A 26614-nucleotide genomic window follows, 5' to 3' on the forward strand; every position below is an offset into this window, starting at 1 on the left:
GATGCCAGAAATACTCACTAGAGCACCGAATGTGGATTCATCCGCCACTGAAAATAGTCCCAAACAAATGCACCGTTTTCTCCTTTTTGAGTAACATTTGCGAAAACCTACAGTGCCCAGCAGTTTTAAGAAATTACAGAGCCTTTTTTTAAAAAAATTAGACTATATAATTGTGGGTCGTTTTTGCAGATTTACATCACCAGTGAAGGGACCAATGGGCTTGGAGCTGAGAGCAGGGGAATATCTATGTGCGCTGTATAAATGGGACCTCTGAGACATAAATGATCTTGGTAAACCAGAGGAAAACGAAAGGCTGCAGATAGTTAATGAAATGGGACCATCATTATAACTCTACTCTCCAGAGAGGTAGACCGTTTTCTCTTTGACCCATCAGTGTTTTACCCTTCACGTGTTCCCTCCCCTCATCTATCCATCCTCCTCCGTCCTTCTCATCTGTCCTCTACTGTTCCTCTTCCCTCCCCCACAGTTTCCTTCTTCTAAACTCTTCTAAATTTGATTATCTACAGACTTACTCCTCTTTTATTATCAACTCCTCTTCATTTCTTTACTTATTCCCCTCTTCTGTTTCATTTTTTTCCTCTTTCTTTATTTCCATTTCTTTCATTTCTTTCCTGCGTTCGATTCTGTCACACAACCATCAGTGATAACAGTGCTGCAAGGACTCATCTATCCTCCCCGTTTCCTTTGCTTTGCTTCTCGTCCCCCGTCTCCCTCCTCCACCTTCCACCTCCACCTCCTCCGTCAGTCCATTAGAGGCTAGCTTGCAGATTGCTCTGCACACAAAAGGTGGGCAATTCAAGGCTAAGTGCTCAAACGGCCCCAGTCCTCGTTATTGTGCATTCAATCGCTCATTACTTCATTTGCTGTTTCCGTGGGCCATGTCTTTGTGCCGCAGGCGTTTTAATGCAACAAAAGCTCTCAAATTTGAAGAGGCGGAGATACGGTGGCATGATGGTTACAACACGGCTCCTCGAACGCTTTAACAGACGCCTCAAAACAGACAGACAGAGAGCCCCCGTGGTTAGATATGATTGATTTAAACTTAGTTAAAGCTGATTAAGGGATGAAGAGTATAACTGTCTTCACTGTATGTGGAGAGATATTAGTGGCGAGTACAGAAACTTGTGATTACATCTAACTGAGCCAATTTAGGCTGCGTAGCTTTTTTAAAGAAGTAGTTCTAGCTGCTGAGAATGAAAATAACTCCACAGTGGTTGAAAGTGAGACTTATATTTTCAAGAGTATGACTAAAAATAATCACAATTGGCCTTTTTGCTGCTTTGTTTTAACAATTACACCTGTTACTGAATGAAAGGTTCCCCAAAGTTATGATGCGTGAGTTTAACAGCTCAGCGACAGACAGCAAGAGAGGAGGTAGGACATTTCCTAGTGAATCTTGTTAGTGTTGCTCGATCAGCGAAGCCTCTCTGGATATGAAAAGGTTAAATAAACTGTATCATGACGAGCCGAGGCCACAGAGCGAAGACAGTGTCTCTTCAACCAGAAGATGTCATATAATATTTATCTTAGCATTTCTGAACTGCTGGGACTCTGCACCTCGCCCTCACTGCTGGAAGGCTGATTTCTACTGTCTGGTGAGCAGCGAGGGAAGCAAAGCTGAGAGATTTTAAACAGAGATAAAGACGATGTAAGAGCAAGAGGAAAAATAGGAAGAAATGCAGGAAGGAGATACAGGTTGCCAGGAAATGTTTTGATGAAACACTGCATGAAAAAACTGGATGAAAACTCCAAACTCCAAATCCTTTTTTTTCAGAAGGAAACTTGAGAGAAGTTGCGGTTGAAACTCATTTGCAAAATATATTAAATTATGCCATCGTGACATTTGCACTCAATGTTTTGTCCACAGCCTCCAAGAAACGGTGGTGATGTATGAACATTAAATCTGCCATAAAAAATTCAAAAGTGCATTTCCTTTTTTTTCTGATGAATTGTGACTGAAAAGGCATCTTTACCTCTCTGGTTTGTCCTTCTGTTCACACTAAGCTGGCATTGTTTGCACCCAAAGATGGAACTTTTCATGAAGATGCTGAGCGGATAAACCAAAAAGTTGCATAAAAAAAACACCAGCTTATTGTAAACAGACGACCAAATCAGATTTCACTCACGTAGTGTGGACATGGTCTGATTCTGCTGTAGATCAACTCTGAAATAAGGAGGTTTATTTGCTTAAAGGATGAATGAATTAAAATAAAACATTTTTAAGTTCTAACAAGTTCTAATCCTGTGTCCCTGTGTTAATTGTTCATTTCTATCCTTTTGAATATACATGAAAAAATACATTTTGAGTGTTTTTATATGACAAATCCCTGTGAAACTTTTCAATATTTTTGATGGCTCATCTTGGCATATATGTTTTTTTCCCCAAAGAATATGGTTGTGCACTATTTTATTAATTCCTCACTAGTCTTCTATCTCCCCATCAAACAACACGGCTAAGGGAGATGAAGATCGAGGCCGGCGGTCTACAGCTCCGTATCCGCTAAGCTGCTCCCACTTTTGATCTATCCAATCAAATGTGAAGGATTTATTGACAAGACTTTATTCCTCTTTTATTGAAAAAATTTGGACCTTTATCTGCTGGTTTACATCCCTTTGTCATAAGGACACGGACCGATAGCAAGGTGTAAATTACTGGCAAAACACAAAGATCCCTAGTAAAGCTTACTAGTAAACAAATCCGCAAAAAAAGCATATAAGATTATCTACAAGCCCATAGATTTCCTCTATAACGACTTTAACCTATAATACTTTATAATATGTGGTGTTGGATATTGTTGGCCATTAATCCTTGTGTATTTTAACTCTTTCTAACATTCCTGTATTTGTATTTTTAGATTGTCTTTGTGTGTGTGAATGACATATGTATGTGTGCATTGTTTGCCTTTCGTAGCTTTACCCCACCCATATATTTTATTTCACTCAGAAAATACGTCATGTTAAGGAAACTAAAAACTCTCTAAACTTTAAATCCAGCTGATGGGGACAAATTTAATCCACATTTAGCTTTTCTGCAGCATTTATTAATATGGAAATGTAACTGGGAAGAACAGGTGTAAAAATAGAAAAAGGGTAAAGACAGGAAGCTTAAGAATGAGAGAACGTGAAGATGGTTAGTAGAACACAAGACAGGAAATTAGAAAGACGAGACATGGACCATTGACTCTCCCTCCAGCCGGTCAGATGGATGGTGGTGCTGCTGGATAATTTGTAAGAGATGGGGGGAGGGGAGTGGGTTGAAAAATGGAACTCATTTAAATAATGGATGACCTCCGTTGCCAAATTACTCCCTCATAAGTCACATGAATGCCTGAAAAATCGTTTGAGCAGCAGGGCAGGACGGCTTCGTGGTTACGTCGCTGGATGGTCACCGGTTCCAGCCCAAATCCCAGACCTGTGTGCCTTGTCTAGAGTCTGTGGTCAACTAATCAACCTGCTTATGACTTCCTGTTATTGCACCGTCTTCGCCTTCTTATCCTCAACCACAGGAAATGAAACTGCAAGCTTGACCCGCCTGCTGAGGATCAGTTCATGCCGATCTTTCAGAGATTATCTTAACATTATCTTTCATATGAGCTCCTTTATGAGAAAAGGCACAATGTTTATGTGTTTGATATCCTGGCCAAAGCAGAACATGCTGCGGGACAAAATAAATGTTTTGATGGACAATTTGCTGGAGACAAAGAATGGACAGCACACGCATCAGTTACATCTCATCACCAAAATAACACAAATACCCATTTTTCTACCTTATATTTGCTCACTCACATGCAAAGAGCTAAATTAACTGTCTCTGGAAGCTCCCTTGACAGTTTGCTAATTTAAATAACCTTGATCTTTGCTCCTTGTGCAAGAGTACACACAGGAGACAGAAAAACATGCTCAGGTATATTTAACATAAAAAAAAGTCTAAACACAGCTGAGCCACTGTGTCTTCAGAGTGGATCATTTCATCCCATTTCTCTCTTCAGTTTGCTTCTTGTCTGCCAGAACTTCTGTCCTTTTCTTCAAGATGTTTCTATCTGAGCAGGAGATTAATGAAGGTGAGAATGATGCCATTTAGACTTTAGTGACTCATAAGAATACAGACAAGGCGAAAATGTCTGAGTCCAAAAAGAACCCCAATTTTCCCAAAGAAACTATAAGTGATTCTGAGTAGGAGACAATTACAACTAGCCAGGATCTAGACCGGTGAATCACCACACAGGTCTGATATGTTCAGTGATTCATAGACTGTGGGTCTTGCTCACTGATGCTGTTTCAGTCCATCAGTCGTCATCTCCCCACAAAGTCAGCGAGCTACAGTCAAAAAAAAAATAGCAAGAGAATACACCTTACATGTTGACCACCATCCCAGCTGAAAATGGGCTAATATGAGCCTAATATCAGGCTGTATGAATCAAGTGAAACAAATTGGCGATTGATTCTGATTGATTCTCGTGGATGATGGAAACTCAGTCATTCATTTTAGAGGTATAGAGGTATAAAATGAAGTAGAAAATGTGACTTGTTTAAAAGTCAGGGGATCACCAAAGTCATTAGGACTCATTCTCTGTAGCGTTTGAATGTTTGTATGAAATTTCAGCATCAATCCAATAGTTGTTGAAATATTGGAGACCAGCAGTTCAACCATCCACTACATACAATACAGTACATACTAGGGGTGTGCCCGAATACAAATACGTTATTCGGCAAAACACAAATAGTGTGTCTCTTACGAATATTTGTTTCATACAAATATTTTATAAATTATTCATTTTGGGGAAGAAAAAAAAAGTCAAAGACCAGCATGCAGGTCGGTTACATCACTATCTCAGTGTCTCTCTTCTGCTCCGCTGTGACATCTATCAGCAGGTCTCAACGAGGGGTGTCACATCCACCTGCTACATGATGCACATTTCCTAATTTGGACATCACTCCTGGAGCCACTGACACTTTAATTTTCTAAAATTAAAAGCGTAATAAAAACAAAAACAGTATTTTTAGGCCTCTTTCCACCTTTATTCGAATACAAATACAAATAATTTTGCTGCCTCAACAAATACAGATACAAATACAAATACTGGGCTCTCTGCATTTCCCTACTAATTAGTGACGTACCAGGATACACTTTACAAAGGGAGTCTAATCATTACATGCTAGAATTTAGAATTAGTAACAAGTTTTTTTTTTACTTTTATGAGCTATAATCCCTAGTACATACAGCTTTGATGTCTGTAAAATGACTTGTTGCATTATTTTGGTGTCTACACATCGTGGTTCACAGCCTTTTCCATGGATCCATCATGCTGTGCTGGACTGATTAATCCAACACAACATGGAAACTGATTAATCCAATTTCTAATTATAGAACCAGTAAAAACAATCTGTGGCTCACAGCTGAAATCTATAGCTCCGTCTGCACCAATGAAATGTTCAGGAGATGTCCAATATTTAATGACATTAGTGAGGCCCAGTCTGGTTGTGTGTGTCAGGCCAAATTAGATAAAAGTTTGACTGCAGATAAACTGGAGGGAGTAGACGGCTGTGTGTGTGTGTTTGTGTGCACATTTATCTTGGTATACAAGTGTGTGTTATGTCTTGTCTGTTTAACTCACATGTGTCTAAATTAAATAACACTGAATGTGTGTTTGTGCTGATAATGAACACACAACTTCATTTCTAAATTGATGACAGTCCGTCTCTGAATATGAAGCAAATGTTGATGAAAAAGATTTAGAGTCAATCCAATCAGGTTTACAGGTTTACATATATTTGTGGTGTTAAATTAGGATTACTACTTTTTTACTAGAATACATTTTCCTTCACAAACCAACTACTCCAAAATATATAAAATACATCAATAAATTCTAGAGTAAAAAGAAGGAAATAAAAGTCCTTGGTTCTGGTCTATTTACTTACATTTCACTAAAACTAAATGTGATGCTTTTACTTCCATGGAGAAACATTTCATGATGTTACATTATACCTGCAGATAAAACTGTTTACAAAAAGACCTTAATGAGCAGCAGTGAGCATATTGTTGTCCTTTTTTGGCCTCAGTTTTGCACAAGTCCTGCTCTACCCATTAAATCATTTCAGAGTTTATATTTCTTGAGGAAAATGCAACAAATTTGGAGTTTAAAGGGAACATATGGTTCAGCTACACATCACTGTTGGAAACTCTGATAACTTTGTCTGGGTTAAGTTTGGTCTGGTATCCTGACCATTCAACACTAGGATATCCAACCTTTATTGTCATGGCAATAAATTTAACTCAGCTCATATCTGATTGTCTAATTTGTCTGTTTTAAGAAAGCCTAACTTAATTGTTTTACACCTACTTCTGAAATCACGCCTTCGCCCCTGTTTAACAAGAAAACGCTTTATTTTACAGGTCTGTGAAAAAATGTCCTAATATTTTCCACAGTAAATTTATGAGAAAAAAGACGATGCAGTCTTGTACTATTTATACCAACAATAAAGAAAATGTTCAAATTGTACACTTTCAATTAATTACTTCTGCAATTAGTTTATAGGTGAGAATACAAAATATATGTAAAATAAAGTTTCCTTGTGTTCAAGTCTCATCTCAAGGTCCATTTAGTAGCTGTTCTGGAGCTTTAGATCATATCACATGGTCTTTACCAGCAGAAGGATTTGTCATGCAATTGATGTTCATTGATATTTTCTGTTTCCTTCTGAGCATTTTGGTGAAATTGTTTCCAAGGATAAGAATGAAACTTGAACCTCAATATTAATAATAACTATTAATAATAATAATTTTGATTTTTTAATGGAAGTACCTGTTTTTCCTACAGTTAATATTATGGACAAGTAAAATAAAAAGTTGCTAGAAATAAATGTTTTTTGGCTGATGCAAAATCAATTTGGTTATGCCACCTGAGTCATCTCTATGTATGAGAAACACTGCAGGGGTTGTTGTTAGATTGATGCCCTGACACACCTATCTAAACACAGCACCGTCATTGGATGGAGCACACTTCATCTCAAAATGGTCTTGTGTGTATTTCGTGAGCATTTTTTGGTTGCGGTGCATGTCTTCATTTCTGGATTTTTGTGTGTGTGTTTGTATGTGTGTGTGTGTGTGAGGTTGCTTGTATATATTTATGGACGGCCAGCTGTGTCCCAATGAAATAAATGCCAGTCTGCTCCAGGAGAAAAGGTCACAGCAATAGATGCTCTATGGGAGGTAAATTACAACACTTCAAAGATGGACAAAGGGGGTGATGGAAGGAGGGATGGAGTAGGCTATAACATGCACAGAGGGAGGGATGGAGGTAGTATGAGGAATGAATCCTTTGGATGGAGAAATGTTTTGCTGCTCTCAGACCTGCACCAGCTATGGATGGAGGGAAGGATGGATGGATGGATGGGTGAGTTAAAGGAAGAGAAGAAAGCCTGCACTGCTCAGAAAGCAGAAAGTACAAAAGGATGGATGGATGGAAAATAGAGTAATAGTGGGAGCTGAATGGAAAAAGGTGGAGGAGAGCAAACAGTAACGAGCCTATGGGAGAGAAGGATGAGTGAATTAGAAAAGAGAGAGGGGGAGAGGAGTGGAGAGCAAGGAAATTGCCCCATCCATAGCTAACAGCAGGTGTTGTAAGAAGGTGGAGGGAAAGAAGAATGGATGGATGGAAGGCTGGATTACCAATCAGGCAAAGTGGTCAGCTTCCCAGAGGCTGAAAAAGCCCAGGTTTACTCCATATTTTTTAGGTCTACATCATATGATTCGCAAATTTGTTAGAAATTTTCACCACTGGAGTAAAATATCAACTCTGACAAAATCTGGTTTGAAGACTTTACTTGTTTTAGTTTATATTGTGCTCATTTGTTGTTAAATTGTGTTTTAGTGTATAAAATATTGAAAAATGCCAATCATTATCCCCTGAAACCCAAACTGATATTTTCAAATTGCTGGTCAAAAAAAAGATGTTGACAGAAAACAGGCAAAATGAGCAAATATTCACATTTGAGGAGCTGGTACCTGTGAGTTTTTGGCATTTTTGAATTAAAAAAAAATCAGAATCAATTTTCTGTGAAGTACTACCATGTATAGACTAATGGGGGTCATAGGGGCCCCAACAATAACCTTTTGCCCCAGGGCCTCATAGGAGGTTAATCCGCCCAATGATGGATGGATGAAGTTAGACATAGATGAAGCAATGGTGTTCAGACTGAGCAAACAAGCAGCACCCCCAAGATAGCTGAAAAGCTGCCTAAACTAGAAGTCATTACCCCCGTTTACCAGAGGCACAACATGTTGCAATTCATCACAAATTGAACCTCCAGATAACATCCTTGTGTCACCCACTGTGATTCAAGACTCAAGAGTCAACATGGAGAAGTTGACAAAGCTTCAACTTAATGACAATAGTCTCTGACACATTGGACTGAAAGCCTTAAAATAACCCCTTGTGCTTGTTTGGAGTCGCTTGGGAAAGGGAAGCACAGCTGCTTTTTATTCCAACTCAACTACTTAAAGTCCAAGTGAAATTAAATAGCATTTTTTTTGTCTACTACATTTACAGCATATGTATGTGCTCTATAAAAATCACTTGTCTTATGTTTTCCTTTGAGAAAAATCAGAACCAAAGGGGAGAAATTTCTACATTTCTTGGTTTCATGACATTGCCCTCTAGTTCTACATGAATTCAACAGAATACCGGAATATCCATCTATGTAAGCTTAAGTAGTTGTTTCCATAGAGCAAATCAAATCTTGCATAAAGTGATAACGTGACGTTCTATCACAGGCAGAGCAGTCGGTCACACTGAGCTTGATAGCATGCTGCTACACAACACAAGAGCCACAGACTCTGAACAACAACCCACATTAGCTTTCCTGCTAAATTCTCCTTTTTATCTAACTTACAAACATGAACACACATCTTGTCCTGCAGCTTAGCTTGTTGAATGAGCCACCAAACAAACATTCATCGGGGAAAAGTGCACCGCTAACGTCAGTTAGCAGCTAGATAGCTAATTAACTGCTCAGCTGCAGCACATTAAATGTACCTGATAATGTCACTTCAGTCCTATTTGAAAAGGTCATATCCTTTTTCATCGTGTGCCTGTGTAGTGTGTGTGAACAGGGTGTTAAAATAAAAGAGGCAGACACACAGGGATTGGTCCAGATGGAAGATGTGAAGTGGTCACGTGACCACTTATTTCCCACATGTAGGTCATGTGAAGACACTTGAGCCAAATTTATTTGCTAAATGACCAACTGAGGGCTCAGAAAGTTAGTGAGTGGAGCTTTGAGATTTTCTTTCTCTTATTTTCCCAATATTCAAGAATGAATATGTGATCAAATACTTTTGAAAATAATTGGATTTGCATTTTAGAAAAAGTGTTTATTTTGATTTGAACTTGGTACTTTTAAATACAAGTTTTAGTTTAACCTGTTTTGCTTCCACAATGCGCAAATTTGCTGCTACATGGGTAGCTGAAAATTGCTCTGCATTTAATCTGACCACACATCATATCCCAACTACACCAAAAAGAAAAACTGTAAAATTTCTACACTTTTACAGTTACAATTTCTTTCACAAGTTGATTTGTTAGTGCTATGAGACCAGGAGCAGCTAACAAGCTAGCAACATTAGCATGCTCACTTGAAAGAAAGGGGAGATGAAAACACAGGAGAGAAATGATATGGAGATTTAAGAGAATGGCAAATTTGGAAGAGGAAAGAGAGTGAGGGAATAAACCAAGAAGGAATTGATTGAATGAAAACTGTGAGGAGTAAATGAAAAAGTGGGGATGAGGGATGAATGAGGAAGGGGAGGAGTAGGAATAAAAGAGTGATGAGGGATGAGAGAGAGTCGGGAGGATGGAGGGAGAAGGAGGGCAGGCCGAGCTATAAAGGAATAAATCTCATTTCATTCTAGCTGGTGGTCACTGAGCTGATGAAACTAGATGAGAGAGTTGATTTAAGGAGGCATTGACCTCTGGCCCCCGGGGGCCCCTCACTTACAAGAACATTCACACAGCCTTTTTTATGTTGCTCTTACTGAATGAGTCCAATCTCCGCCAATGCACAAGTCACCTGGGGTGCTAATGAAATCCAGGGCCAAGACTTTAAGAGAAATCCAATCGTCTTGGCAAAAATCTATCATATCCTGATAATTATTCCGTCCTATAACAGAGCTCTTGAAAGAAATAGTCCAACATTTGGATAATATGGATGATCAAGTTCATCTCTGTGTGTCCACTATGGACAATTTGGGCATTTCAATAACTAGTTTCAGATATAAATGTTGACATCTTATCCATTTTAAAACCAAACAGACCAGACCAGATAATGATTAGAGAGTACATATCTCCACTAATGCTGGACAATCCTCCAAATTTGTTATTTCTGCATCAAAATACACACAGTGTCAGACAATCATCAAGTGGAGTTGTTCATGAGAAATGGTTAATGACCTCTATTATATATTATTATGTTTAGTAATCTTTCACAAAATTCCTGGATCTGCCCCCATTTACAGCTTATTACATGAAATTGTTTATATCAAATCAAGACAGACACAAACACACCAGTTCTTTTTAGAGCTTCATAAATTCAAAATCTCCTGCCTGCAACATTGAGATCAAAGAGGCCACTTCAGTCAGATTCAACCCAGTTGGCTGGTGAGATTTGACCAACAGCTCTTTGCTTTCCATTGTGCTAACCACTGATCCACCCTGTTATCCATAAAAAATTACACAGAAATTGTGTTCTGACATGAGTGTTCATGATAGATTAGGACCTTTTTGGGCCACATTTATGGAACATATTACCAGAAGAACTACAGTGTGCCCCAACAATGACTGTCTTTAAGAGCAGTCTTATAACCCTGTTATTCTCTGCTGCCTACTAATGTTGTGTTTGTCACCATGTGTATTCATCTTTCCCATGATTGTCTGTTATTTTGTACATTTGGTTACATTTTCTTTAACACTCTCTTTCAGATTTACTTTTTTAATGTTTTCTTTTTTGTAAATACACATAAACCACTTTGAAATTTCCCTAAGTGTATGAACTATTATATAAAATCAAACTTGCCTTTTTTTCATAGCCATTACTTTGTGGCAGCAGCCATACCAGCAGCTCTGTGAGGCTGTACACAGCTGAATGTTAACATGCTAATGTTTAGCAGGTAATGTTTACCATGTTTAACATCTTAGCTTAGCATGTTAGCATGCTAGAAACTACTAATTGACACCTCTCACAAAGTGCAGCTGAGGTTGATAAATGTCATTGGTTCTGCAGGTCTTTGGTCAGAAATCAAAGTGTTGGACAAAGTCAAATGTTGACTTGATTGTGGGACTATGAGAAAAATTACATGATTAACAAAGCTGTTCTAATTCATCCTGCAGGGAACATAATATTCTGTACTAAAATTCATGTTAATGCATGAATGCATGTTGTGGAGAAATTTTATTCTGAACAAAAAATGTCAGCCTCGTGATGGAGATAGAGGAAAAGTCAGGGGATCACCAAAATCAGTAGGATTCGTCCTCTGAGGATCATGGAAGTTTGAACAAAATGTAATGGCAATTCATTCAACAGCTAAGCATTTGAATTGTCATTGATATCCCTGGTTCAAATGACTCAAATGACCACACTAATGTGTAATTCAGTGGAACAAACACAAGATACAGGGTTACCAGACATCAGACTATCTCCAGGAGAAAACCAACTGAGTCTTCTGTTCCGACATGATGGCGACATGGAAAAACTGTCAGAGCAATGACAGGTTACGGTGCACATGGACAAGAGGTCTAGAGTTGGGTACTTACCACCTAAAGCTTGTTTCATTACAAAATCCATGGTTCCTGCTGATTCGTACGGTTGTTCTTCTCAAAGCCAAAGAGATCTGAGCATGTAGCCACCAAGCCTGGGATCTCCGGGTGTCTCGATCCTTTTCACTTTCCCCTTCCTCTGTGGTGATGCAGAGCGTCTTTCTGCTGGACCTGAGAGAGAAAAAAGATGGAAAATATTTAACAAACAACCTCTGTAAACTTAGTTTGAAATAGACGTTAAGCCATTTTCATTTACTGACACAGCACGACAGTAATTTTGCTTGAATCAAGTTCACAAAAGATTTTCCTTTTCCTGCTGTACCCATTTCAGGTTTGTTTGGAATAAACAGAAGAATATGAATAAAGGAAAAGACAGGAGGAAAAAAAAACAAGGTTGTTTTTTTCCTCATTTCCTGAAAAGCCTTACATCAGAGAGTCTAAAGCAATTTAACCAATGTGTCCAGCTTGGAGTGTGAGACAGCAGATCACGCTGATGTTAAAACAACAGATAATGGGGATCTTCTTAACACTCTTTAGCCCTGTGACAGGAATCCCATTCTGGGAAGCAGGTAGATCAATCAATGGCCATTTGCTCCAGGTCACTTATCTGTTTGTAACTCAATACCAACGGATCAGTCATCTTGTGTTGCTAACTGCTCATAAATATTTCACAGTAAGTGAAACGATGTGGTTGTTTTCTGTTTAGATCCATCCGACACATGGATGACACACTTTCCACTTAGATGCAGATTGAGGAAATGAGTTTATATCCACACATATTAATGTATATAAAAACACACACTTGCACTATTTGAAAGGGAAATCCACTTCACAAAAAAAAGATAGCCACATCCATATTCTCTCATTAATATTTCATGAGCTATGACAATTAGTGTCAGTTTCAGAAGATATTTCCTGCATTTCCATACCAGTGTGTAATACAATCACTTTGTATATCATTCTCATGTACTGCAAGACTGCCTGAGTGCATATCAACATAAAAAAAAATTAACATGAAGTTTATTTACAGAGTAGTGTATGAGCAGTAAGCAAAACGAGCTCAGAGAGTGTACTTTATTATAGAGCTGCTACGATAAGTTGATTAGTTGATTGACAAAATTAATGGACAACTATTTTGATAATCGAATGAATTGAATCAATTACAGCTAATGGTCCACGCCTTAACCTCGGTGCTATCGGAGGACCATGTACACTACTTTTTCACAGTCAGTGACAGGCAAAGAAGGCAAAGTGGATTCACAGCTTACAGTGTACACTCTTATCAAAACATCACTTTGTCAGTTTCACCTTTCTTCTCCATGAAGTTGTGGTTGAATTAAATGTGGCAATTTCAGTTTAGTGAGTGGACTGTAGTTTATTGAATCAAATCAAGTGCAATTAGAGTCTTATCCAAAACATACTTCTCTTTAAGCCCTACTGTCTGCTTAAAAGCATTTAATTGTGATTTAAAACATCACCAAGAAACATATCAGAAGAAGGGAAATTAGCTAGTGTCACATTATGCCATTTTTAATTAAGGTATGGTCGATGAGATGTGCCAATCTGGGAAGAATATGTGGTGAGTTTTAGGTTTTTGGGTTTAGGTTTATTGATACCTTAATACATTTTAGAAACACAACATACCAGACTTTGTCTGGGATAGCATGATAAAATCCTTGACTTAATTCCATTGTTGTCCCTGGTGTTTTCACAGTCCATCAACCATTCAAAAGATTGGGACAGGAGTTCATTGTTTGATGTGAAAAAATATCATAACACAAGCACCAAATGTAGACATCCGAAGAACAAGTAGTAAGCAACATGTTTTTAGGATGTAGTCAAGACAAAAGGCAAAATAAACTCACATAACATCACATCTTAAGAGACAAGGGTTGGTTGTTAGACACAAAAAACATATCAAGATACTGTACTATCATTCGATTCAGGAACTAGAAGCCATTGTTTTGCCTCTGCTGTTTCACTGGAGCATTAGCACTGTCAGGTGGTCATTAGAGTCATCAGAAGTTCTCTGGGGACCTTTTTTTATGATTTTACAGATACAAGCTTCATGAATACCATCCAGAGAGCCTATCACTGATCTGCAGCTACTCAGGAATATATATGAGGCTGAATTGTATATATTTGAAAGTCCTTGAGCTTTAGGAGTGCAGTCTTGTGTGAAGAGATGTTTGTTCTGTCTCTTCTTGAAAGCATGAACACCTCATGACACATCCGACGACAGCAGGGGGAAGGCTGTTCCATGTTGTTACAGTGGAGTTGAGAAAGCTCCTGTCAAGGCATTTGGTGTTAGCCCTGGGGAGTGACAAGGCATGGCTTGGTGGTAACCTCTGGGTGGTTGGGAGTGTGCATCTTGAAAAAAAAAGTTGTTACAGCAACTGCTCTGTGATGGCTCAGCTTGGTGATGGCAGAATCCTTTAGGACATAGTCTTCATCCACACAAATTATATTTATTGCCTTTTTCCAGATGATATCTAGCTGCCTAAGAGTGGTTTGGCATGGAGGCATTCATCTAGGCATGGCAGTAATACTCCATGATGCTCCTGACCTGGGTGTTGTAAACATTGGCTCTGCCTCTAGGAAACAAGCTTGTTGGCCAACTTCTGCAATGCTCCAAGATGTTAGACTGATAGCTGGTCCACTGGAGTTTTCTATCAATGCATCGTCCTAGAATTTCCATCTGCTCACCGAGCTTGATTTGTAATGCTCAGGCTGATCAGGATGAGATGGATTCCTCTTTCTGGACAGGATCATTGCCTTACACTTGCTGGGCTCAAAGACAACCTTCCAGGCATCAGCCCACTTTCTGATGTTTTCTGATGTCTTTGTTTAGGCTTGCTATCACCTCAGACTCATGTGATGGAGTTATAGTGGAAGATCATGCATGTTTGTACCAAATTCATGGCAAAGCATTGAAAAATAGTTGTTGAGATATTTCAGTCTGGACTAAAGTGGTGGAGCTAACGACATTGCCATCCCTAGAGTCATACTACTAGCATGGTTAAAGCATATGATTGATGATTTAATATGTTCTTTTACTGTCAACAAATCTCATGTGCAGAGCCAACATTGAATTGATTCACTGACAAGTATTATGTGAGTATCCAAAGCCTGATATATATTATTCCTATGTGCTGTAGACCTCCTTTGTTGTCCAAAAACTATTAAAAACACTTCAATAAGCTATACCATTACACTGGGTGACATGTTCCTTCGACATGAAGATTATGGACAGCATGTTTTCAGTCTCCAGAGAGTGGTTCTCTGTAAGGCAGAGGCCACTGATATATAGTACAATATGCATACATACGCAATGGCATCCACCTTCCACAGAACTACTCTCTGGAGACTGAAAACATGATCACTGTTATTAATCTTTGGAGCCATTTCTAAACAAACTAATATGACCAAACTCTTCACAATGAAGGAACATGTCACCCAGTGCAGCAGTGTGGCTCATTGATTTGTTGTTAATAGTTTTTGGACAACAACGGAGGTCTACAGCACAGAGTAATGGGATATATCAGACTTTGGATATACACACAGTACTTGGTATAGATATATACATTATGCTATAGATCAGTTCATTGTTGGTTTGGCTCTGCACATGAGATTTGTTGACAATAGAATAATGTAGACAAATGCCAGCCTGATCCTTTAAGGATGGAGTGGAAAGACCCTTAATTCATTTGGAAGAATATTTATTGCCTTCATGTTTCATTAGAGAATTGTTTTCAGTATATTTGGGTTTTTCTTGGAGCCACCATCCAGTGGCCATTAGAGGAACTGCAGCTTCAAGCACATCTGCACATTGAGGATTGCACCTTGTTGTCCCTGCACTGTGTTACTGTATACTGTCTGTCTGTGTATCTATTTGATAAACTGCACTAGTGTCAACGACAATGAAATCCTCCACATTTATTGCAGCTGGCGAACCAGAACACCATTTCCATTTTGAAGCAGATCCCTCCCCGCTCTCCTCGCAAAGCGCCCGGTGTCATTTTGCTACGCCAATATTTTTCAGAGCTGAATAGAGCTGGGATGAGATGGGATGGGACAGCAGATTGAGCTGCACAGCTTATTCTGGGAGGCAACAGGGGAGACGAGGACGCGTGGGACGAGAATCCATTTGTAACTGTGACCAAGTGCTTCAGGGGGTGAAGCACCTCATTTCCATACACACACATACACACACACACACACACAAAATGAGAACACACACCCACACACAAGATTTCATTAACAGGGAAATACGCAAATACATGCTCACACACAATACGAGAAACACAAACGCTACACATTTAACCTATGTGAGGAGAGTAAACTATGCACGTATACATAAATGTGTGTTTGTGTGTATGCATACAAAAAATAGGTGCATACAGGCATGTGTGTCACTAAACGACAGTGTCATTAATCTGAATTTATGCTCAACTGAAAGAAGGACATGAATCAGATCATTTTAGAGATTAAATCAGTACTAAACAAGGATGTATAAACACATTCCGGTTTTCTGAAGAGCCTTGAAGAGAAGTGTGTATGTTCGAACATCTATGAATGAGTGTGTGTGTACTTTTGTGTGTGTTGCTTGTAGTTTGAATACATATAAATATAAAGAGAATATATATAGTATATATATATATATATATATTTTATTATCTTGATTTTCACATAGAGTACAAGCAGTGTAACAGTATTTCCTTTAGAAATACCTCCTCCTACACCTGAGCTTTCACTCAGCAAGGTCAGAGGTCACAGACACCCACGGTTCAGCTATGGTACTTATTGTACTGTATATACCTTTTTTTTTTAACACTTTATGCTGCTGAACAAAGGAAATATATGTACATAAATATGAAACTGTGGCCCTCTTACCATGTGGATAACAAAAGAGGAATAGCAAGAATGAAAACTGACAGAAAAAAAGAAAATCGTCATGTTAGGTTTCTGCTGCTCTGAGGTTTTTCTTACTGTTGCATTTTCAAGCATAATTTTATTAGACATTATTTTATGTTTCTGTATTTAATGAAAAAGAAAAACAAGGACAAGCACTCCAAATTGACTTTTCACAAAAAGACAGAGGTGGGTTAATTATAGATTGTTAGATCTATAATTAACCCACCTGTGTTTATTGATTGTGAAACTGCCAGTACACACGGTGAAGAAGGGCGTCTCACCCGAAACGTCCATATGGCAATTAAAAAAGTCAATTTGGAGCGCTGTCCTAGTTTTTCTTTTTCATTATTTACTACTTTAAGGATCCAGCACCCAGTTTTCATGATATTATTGTGAGTTGAGTGCGTTGTATCTTATTTTTTTCTGTTTCTGTATTTGTCATTGAACTTTACTTTGCTGCTGTGGTTTAATTTTGATTCTAAATTTTTGGTTTTGACAGTCTTACATCTTACATACATACAAATACATCACAGTATACAACAGCTGTGTGTGTGTGAGTGTGTGTGTGTGTGTGTGTGTGTGTGTGTGTGTGTGTGTGTGGCCTCTGGTGTTTGTGGTCTGGCAGTAGAACATTTCTCTTATCGTTACAGAAACAGACTCAAGGACACACTAATGGAATAAAGGAAAGATGCTGCAGTCAGAGAAGGACATCTGGAAAAAAAGGCACACACACACTCACTTGTGTATTGAGGGCATTCAGTTAAAGTCATAATCCTTGACAATAAATGTTCGATTATCTTCGTTTCTTTGTATCCCAGCAGTGATGCGGCCTGTATGAAACCTTCTCTGACCCTGATCATCTGGGACAGGTCTGCTTTCTGTCCCCAGAGTCAAAACTAAACCTGGAGAAGCAGCGTTTAGTTTTATTCTCCACATATCTGGAACAAACTCCCAGAAGACTTGAGATCTGCTGCAACTGTCAGTCCTTTGAAATCAAGACTTAAGACGTTTCTGTTTGCTGTTGCCTTTTATTAAATCAAATCTGGACCTTTTGATTCATATATCGCACTGCACTGCCATTTTCATTCTCCAGTATTTTAATTGTCTATTCAACTCTTTTAAATTTGTATTTTTATAATGCATTGTGTTTCTTTTACATTTTGTCTTGATGCCTTTTATGTTTTATGTAAAGCACTTTGAATTGCATTGTTGTTGACATGTGCCATACAGATAAACTTGCTTTGCCTTCTCTGTTGACTTTGTTGTTCAAAACATTCATTTTCTTGTGGCTCTCTCCTGAAGCACAGTGACAGTTTGTTTAAGTGTAAAAGCGTATTACACTTTTACGAGATATTTTCAAGAAAGAAAACCATGGTGACCAAACAGCAACCTAAAATGTGTTAACACTCAGTTTTTCTCACCAAAACACATTGTGTGCGTCCTTGAGGTCTAACCAAGCAGCAGCTACCACAGCTTGAAGATGAAACCAGTGCAGAAGTGCCACCGACGGCTGCTAGATGCTCCAACTAACTCACATTGAAAAAGCCTCAACTTCTCTCTAGAAATACAAAGTCAATCACTTTTTTTTTTACAGTCATTATGGTCTCAATCTCTAAATTCTGTGCTGGTGATCATTTTGGAAATTATTGCTCCATTAATGAAATTCAAAGACTTATAGTAGCTTTGATGTCTGCTGTGTGGGCATTGATTGACAGCTGTGATTGACAGTTGGTTGGACAGTTGGCTCCTGGACTCGCACTGAGTCGGATTATTGTTGCAATATTGTTGCTTTGAATTCATTTCCTTCCTAATAACACATTTGAAAAAAAATGTACAAAAAAATGTTTGCGAGCAAGCAGTTTTCTTCTGAGTATTAAGTGTATTGCATCACTCAACAAAACATGGAAATACTTGGAAAAACATTTTTGGGGATAATGCATTAGAGTACTCAGATTGCTTTTTTGTTGTAACGAGCAACATCACGCCTAGTGCTGGACGGGGTAGTTTGTTAAGTTTGCTGTTTTATGTTCCAAAATGCAAATGTTACTTTTTGTTAGCGTTTGTAACGTGTCTGTTCAGAACATGGTGGTTTACGTTGGTAATTGTCATTTTTGTGCTGGTTTACAGTTTTAATCATGAGTGAGGTGGCTGTTACATTTCTTGACCACAGCTGATTTTGCTACAGTGTTTTTGAGATCCTGTCCACTGTGTTGTATGTCAATAATTGCTGAGAACTGCTTCCTGTCTTTCATTCCATGTTGCTCACCACAATATATATAACCAAGGAATTGCAAAGGGGTTTTCAATTTTGGTAATGCAAAAGTACTCTGATGCGCTACTTTTCCCAGGAAGTAACGTTACTTTTTAGTGGCAGTAATGTAACATAACATGTTCTTTTAAAAAATAATGTTACCCAACACTGGCTACTAGTGGTCAAAAACTCCACAGGGTTCCTTTAACTGTAATGCAGCATTTAAAAGGGTAAACACAGAAGTAATCTGTCATGGTATTGCATTAATTGAAAATCCCACAATCCTAACATCTCCACTTCTACTCATTAGAAATTAATTAAAACATAACTGATAAAATATAATATCCTTTTAATATATTTTTAATTTCAAGGGTCATAAAACTTGAGCATGGCGTATTTTAATCACGCATGTTTTCATCTCTCCTCATGTCATCTTCCACATCACTCTCTACCTGCAAACTGAAACCTCTCCAACACAACAGAAACATAGCAGCACAATCTTAAGAGCTCCTTCATCTGCCAAAGACCGGAACAATTCATCACGCTGTTATCATGTGAAACAGAGAAGCGTCACTCCACCTGCCTCCATTTACATCCTCGTCAGAAACCAGAGGCCTGAACCTCGGCTCGTTATGTAAGAGCTTATCAGTGGGCGGTTAGCGTTGGACTGGAAGCTGAAGCAGCTCTGCCGCATACTGAACTTCTCCATTCCAGTGATAGTGGCAAGGCTTTAAAACCTTACGTAACCCTCCCTTTCACACAGGGCCAAATATACCATACAATCACTGACAACAGCACCCAAGGGCAACCCCCACCCCCCACCCCCTCCTCCTCCAATCTCCCATTCCCCAGCACCCAACCATTTTCCCTCCATCCTCCACCACCCTTTCTTCTTCTTCTTCTTCTCCTTTTTTTTTTTTTTTTTTTTAATTTCATAATCCAAGCGCTGGCAGCGGTGCATGACTTGGGATAATGTTATCAGGGCCGGGCAGGACCGCGCGCTGATCCTATCCAGTTAATTGGAAGTTGTTTCCCAGTTTCACGGCCGGAGACGGGGATGGGAGCGGCTCGGGAAGGCGGACATGAGCCTGTCAATGGAACATGTTTATGACAGGCAAAGTAAATGTGTTAGAGGGAAGGGAAGAAAGGAGGGGGGAAAAAAAGGACAGAGAAAGCCTTAAATGTGTGTGATTTCAGTTCAGGGATGACAGGTCCATTAAAGGAGTTACAACCAGCACGGAGAATCACATACTGGATCCAATAAGCAATGTTGCTATTACCTTTTTTCTGATGATGGAATAAACAACATATTGCTGTTGTCATGCGAAAACCCATTACTCCAGTTTTTGCTGATCTTCATTTTTTAGCTTTAAAGGATGATTCTATGTGTTTCTTATTGTCAACAAATCCCATAAAAAAGACCAAAACCAACAGTATGTTAACAACAAGCTATGTAGGTGGGATTAAGAATGGCAGCATCCTCATCCTGTGGTCTTGCGCTTGAGGCAGAAAAATGGCAAAAATCACTAAAATCTAAATCGACTCAGCTGTACAGATTGTTTTAAGTCGGCTGACAAAAATAAAGACACAATATTTCTACAATCATCATGACACAAGTTAGGTTTGGGTGACGTAAAATCCCTCCCAAACAGAAAATAGCTACCATGAACACAATGTCAGACTGAATAATGAAGTGAGTCAGTCGGATTATCAGACTGTGGAATAAAAATAGATTTTACAAAATTTACAGCATGCATTCAAAAATGGTGAAAAAAAAAGAGAAACCCTAATGTGTAATTTCAAGCTGCAAAAATTAGTTGATTGACAGAAAAAAATTGGCAACTATTTTGATAATGAATGAATCATTTCAATTATTTTTTTAAAGCAAAAATGTCAAACAACCCCGAGTTCCAGACAGTCATTTGTGAGGATTTGCTGCTTTTCATGATCTTATGTGATAGTAAATTGAATATTTTTGAAACAAACAATTTGAAGATGAGTTTTTAAATGTTTTTTAACTGAAAATAATATTAGTTGCAACTCGGGTGTAATTATTATAGTAACAATTTCCTGTTCTCTCAGGCTCATGAAAGTCTTTTAATGAGCTCACAAATGCACAAGGATCATCAACCCTTTTTATTACTCCTGAGGGTTGTGAAGATTCAAGGTTTTTACCCTGCAATTAATGTGCTGCATTGTAACAGTCTGTGCAGTGGAAGTGGTTGCAAAGGTCCCACATCCTGCATCTGTGCTGCATTAGTGGTGTAATGCAATGTTCTCATCATTGGTAAACCACATCTATGACATAATAGTGATCATCACTGACCTGGAGCCAATTATACGTGAAGATGGAACTCACTCGTATAAATCTTTTTGATCTTTCCAGGAACCTTTACCTCCGTTTTAACCTCAGTAACCCAGAAAGCTCAAAACGAAGCTTTATAAAAACAGAAACTAAACATCTAATGAGCTCTGAAGTGCTGAGAACGTCTCTCTTTGGAGAATCAGTTACACGAGATGAATCAGAGGTGAAAGGCTCGTGTCCCCTTTAACCAGTTTCAAGGACAGATGTTAAAAATAAAAGTAATTTGTAGCAGTCAGCACACACACACACACACACACTCTGCCCCCAGCTAGCCTTTCACCCAGTGTTTGATGAGCTGACCCTAGGGACAATCTGTCGGACATGAATGGGAAAATCAATACTGAGAGCTGGACGAATGAACCAAGATGGATCCCTGACAGGAGCTGTTTTTATACCAGGTTAGCATGACGCCAGCTGGACACTCAGTCTTTATCTGTCAGCAGTTAGAGAACACAATACTGTGGTACATGAGACTACTAATCAAATTTGAGGCTTTTGATTAATATCTTACACTGTTTCATGTGTCTTATTCTATTTGAACTTATTTTTATTTCCAATTTAACTATTTTTAATTGTATTTTCTTTTTTTACATTGCCTTGTGTTGCTTTTACATTCTGTCTTGATGCCTTTTATGTTTTATGTAAAGCACTTTGAATTGCGTTGTTGTTGAAATGTGCTATACAAATAAACTCGCCTTGCCTTACACAGGACTACAATAATACAGTATCCATTACATATTAACTAGGGGTGTGCCCGAATACAAATAAAAATTAAAACATGTTAAATAGCAGGGTGCAGGTCGGTTACATCGCTATCTCAGTGTCTCGTCTCTGCTCCACTGTGACGTCTATCAGCAGGTCTCAACGAGGGGAGTCACATCCACCTGCTACATGACGCACATTTCTTAATTTGGACATCACTCCCGGAGTTGGGGGTGTTCGCCAGAGATAAGTGAAGTGCTCCCAAGGGAACACTTCATGAACGCTTATTGTAACACTTTAATTTTCTAAAATTAAAAGCGTAATAAAAACAAAAAAAAGGATTTTTAAGCCTCTTTCCACTTTTATTCGAATACAAATACAAATAATTTTGCTGCCTCAACAAATACAGATACAAATACAAATACTGGGCTCTCTGCACATCCCTAATATTAATGCTAAAATGCTATTTTTGATTACACATGTTTTATTTGTTAACTAATTGTAACTTTGCCATTACATTTTAATTTAAAACTCCTTTATTGTTTTTGGATGACCTGAAACGGCCTGGTTAAATAAAATGTTTTCATTCTTGGTACAGCTATACTGTCATTTATATCTGACTGCTACAACACAGCAGACATAAAGCTTTATTTAGATTATGAAAGCTGTTCTAAACACAAAAAGTTTCTACATCAGTGTTTCGGGGCATCATACATCACAAATTTATTTCCTAATGTCCAAAAATGTCCAAACTATTTGCCATGTTTTGTAAAAACTTACTTTAACGCATCAAATACCCAACATATTGATTCAAATGACAGAAAGTATACAGAAACCTGACCTCAAACTAGAGCCAAAATAAATTCACTTTTTTTTGGTGGACATGTAACCTTTTTCTGTTCTCATTACCGTCATTATTAGAGGACACGCTGGTGTTTAAATAGATGAAATTTAGTGTTATCTGCTCTGACAAAAGTCAAACAGGATTATGGGCATTTTCTTTAGCTATTTAATTCAAAATATAATCTGAAAATGATCAGATTATACCAGGAATCTTATTCCATTAGTTTTCAAACAGGAGGTCAGTTCCTCCCTTTAAAGCCAGATCCTAAGTTAAATGAACCTGATTCACGAGGAACCAATAATCAATAAAGAGGGCTCTGATGCAGTAACACTATCAAGATTTAAGTTTGTGAGATTTATTCTGACAGCAAAACATGTAAAGGACTAAATTTTGGAAGACAAGCAAAGACAAAGACACCCTGGGCTTTTATATCAGTTTGTTTTTGTGCTGGTGGGGTTTGGTTTGGGTACAGATTGGTGGGAGTGGCTCATGGGAGCAGTGCCAGGGTTAGTCTAATAGGCACAGGTGTTACCTGTTGTCTAATAACTCTCTCCTTTTTATGCAGTAGCGTGCTGGACCTGAAAAAGACAAAACACACACGCTGGAGCAACAAGAGGAGGACGGACACACCAGCCCTCTGTTATAATTGTATATTGATTCTGTGTTGTTTGAAAAAGTGGACTGTGTGCCCTCCAGAAACACCGGGCGAGTGAGCAGAGTTAAGGAGTGAAAAATGTGTTTATGTTGTAAAAGCGTGTGTGTGTGGTCAATAAAAAGACGACCCGATGTGGTCAGAACTGCTCGCAACTGTGCTTGTGCTGCGCAGAACCTCCGAAGTAACACTGAGACACCTGTTACCGTTTTGTTACTGAATTTTTTGGTCTTTATTTCAAAAAGTTTGAGAACCAATGATTTGTCCTTCAGTTTTGGTGTAGTACTGATTTTGTAAAAGATGCAGTTGGTCTTTATCCTGGTTTCTTTTATTCTTTATTATCCATGTCTGCAATTCAGGAGGTAAAAAAATTCACTGCAAAATCTCAACCTAAGAGATAAATATGTGATGTAACAGCCAGTTCCTTCTTCTCAATGGAAACTACAGTATTTAGTAAAATTTTTAACTTACTTTAAAATCTGTTAAAACCTGTCAGGATACAAAATGAGCTAATTCTGAATAATTATTAGTTGTTGTGAGCAGCGGAAAAGCAAAATGAGTCAAAGTTGAACGTGCAACAAATCGGTTCAAACCGAAGACAGCGAGACAGCCACCGGGAACGTTAAACTTCTCCCTAACAGGGCGTTATAAACACACACACATACACACAAACATTTTTCATTTTGTTTGTTCTGAATGAAATAACGTTGTGCGATGCAGAAAATTCACGGTGCAAATGTCACCGAAGACAGAAAATACATTTAGGAGACGAAAGTTAATGAATTAATGATGAGCTGCTAACGCCGCGCCTCGCTCTCAGATCTGCGAGGCAGCGACTTCACCGCTCGACAACATTATTTATTCATGTGACTCTGTGGTGATAAATTATTCCCTCAGCACAGGCTGGAAGGCAGAGGAAGGCTACATGACTCCATTTAATTTCTCTTCTTTAAAAGTGACTAACCCTCCCTCCCCCTTAAATGTTAGAGGAGGCTCTAGGAGACCTTGTCACATAGATGAGGCTCACTTTAATTTGCATATTTTATTTTTAATAATGTGGTTTATAGAACTGGATTCTTGCAGGTTAGAAATGATGACATAGTTATATTATTATAAATATGTCATTCTATTTCCTCTGTGGGTCTATGATACAACATTATGTACTGATAGCAGTCTTTAGTGTGGGTAATTTATATTAATTCAGTTCTGGTCTGTTTGTAACTAAATTAAATGACTGGACTGATTATATCACCACATCTATGCTTTTTCTGTTTTTGTTCTTCGTCTTCTCCTTCGTTTCTCTAAATCTTGCCTTTTGGCATTTTGTTGCCTCGGTCATATTTCTGTTTCGTTCTCTGAGAGTTTGTCGGTGGGAGGACTCATGTGGGAGGACGCAGGGAGGTGGATGCTGCTTCTGTGTTCCTGCTTTTCTAGTGTATCTGAGGTGCAGTTTCCTTCTTTGATTCAGGTAAAAATTAAAAAGAGTTTAGAAAAATAATCGCCAATGGCCGATTTTAAGAATGATTCAATACGAGTAATGTTTGGGTTTTTTTGAGCTGTTAATACATAAATACTGTAAGTTCTGTTAGTAGTGAAACTTTAAATGCTGTTTTGGAGGTTAAAACTGGAGTTAAGATGCTTTAACCTAGTGTGTAATTTTAACCACTGCTGAAAAGTTGATGCTACCTCATTCAATAACATTACTATGTATTATTATTTTAATACCAGAGACTCTGAGGGAAGGTAAAGTCACCTTAGCAGCAATTTTGCCTCCCATTAAGTTTAATTAAAGCTTGAAGAACTGGCAAATTCAAGTATGAAAATGAAAATGTTAATAATTGCAGCTTTAAAGGATCTCCTGTCTCTTCACTATACACTGGTTTGGTACTGAAATTATGAATACCTCTAAAATTTGATATAATAAGGCAGGAAACCAGTAGCTCATTGATGTGTAATAACTGTGGAGAGACTGTGCCACGCCGTCATTAACTCCCTCGACTTCTTAATTGTTGCACTCGGTGAATCTATCTGGTGTGAAGGACTATTGATGTGCGGTACATGAGGTGTAAAGAGGTGAAGTGTTTTTTTTTTCCCCCCACTGTCTGTTGTCTTCCTCGCTCCATCTGTTTATGTCTCTTTCATTCATCCTGCCTTTGTTTCACCCTCTGCTATTGTTTGATTCTCTCTCACCATCCGTCTGTCTCACTTTTTTTTAAGCCTCTACCTCTTTTTCAACGTTTTCCTCATGTTTTTTCTACCACTATGACCGTTTTTCCTCTTTCTTTCCTTTTCTATTTACTTTATTTAAACAATTATAAGTCATAACAGAGGCTGTGGGATACAATGAGATGCAGATTGAGGGTTTTTGTATCATTTGAAGAGAAAACTGTGTTTGGTTTTATTGTTAAATAATAATTAAGTTTTGACTTGTAAATATTTGACAACATAATTCTCTATATTTGTATATTTATGTTTATATTTATATATTTATATGGAGATATTGAGCCCTTTCCATGATCCATGATCACTTTTGCAACACAGTAACACTGCTACAAATCTACATTTTAAATCATTTTTTAAATTTTGTCCGTATTGAGGCTTTAAATTTTCTGTTTTTCCAGCAATTTTATTATCGTTCTTCCATAAAGTCGGTGGACTTCTGAGTGACATGTTAAAAGACAAACAGTCAAAATCAAAAACTTGACAAAACTCTCCTGGAGTCACAGAGGATATTGTACGACTGTTTTTCTAGACTGAGTAGTACCAACCATGAAAATTCAGCTAATATTGAAGCAGAAAATTGTTGGAGTGTCCCTTTAAGACAAGCGAAGAAATTCTGCTACTGCAGTAAGATTATTCCAACCTGTTTAACAATCTTCTTTTTTTCAGTTTTGTACAAACAAGTGTCTCGAAAGAAGACAGAAAAAGGCAAACTTGCTGCATAAGAATGAAAAAAAATGACTCTATGAATGATTGTTTTGTGTTGGAAATGGGTTTTTATATCACTGCCACAGTAGATTTTCTTACTTGTATTAGAAGAATAAGACTTTAGGAT

The 26614-nt window shown here is 38.2% G+C and overlaps 1 protein-coding gene across 1 annotated transcript in view; it reads right to left on the minus strand.

Annotated features, from left to right (window-relative positions):
- The window catches only part of LOC122991022 (complexin-2), a 57340-nt gene that overhangs the window by 6278 nt on the left and 24448 nt on the right, over window positions 1-26614 (minus strand). The window contains exon 2 of the mRNA XM_044364615.1: window positions 11829-12002. Coding sequence (XP_044220550.1) covers window positions 11829-11859 — 31 coding nt within the window. The 5' untranslated portion in view covers window positions 11860-12002. The remainder of the gene's footprint in view (window positions 1-11828; window positions 12003-26614) is intronic.

This window comes from Thunnus albacares, chromosome 10 (genome assembly GCF_914725855.1).
Source record: "Thunnus albacares chromosome 10, fThuAlb1.1, whole genome shotgun sequence".
Taxonomy (NCBI): Eukaryota; Metazoa; Chordata; class Actinopteri; order Scombriformes; family Scombridae; genus Thunnus; species Thunnus albacares.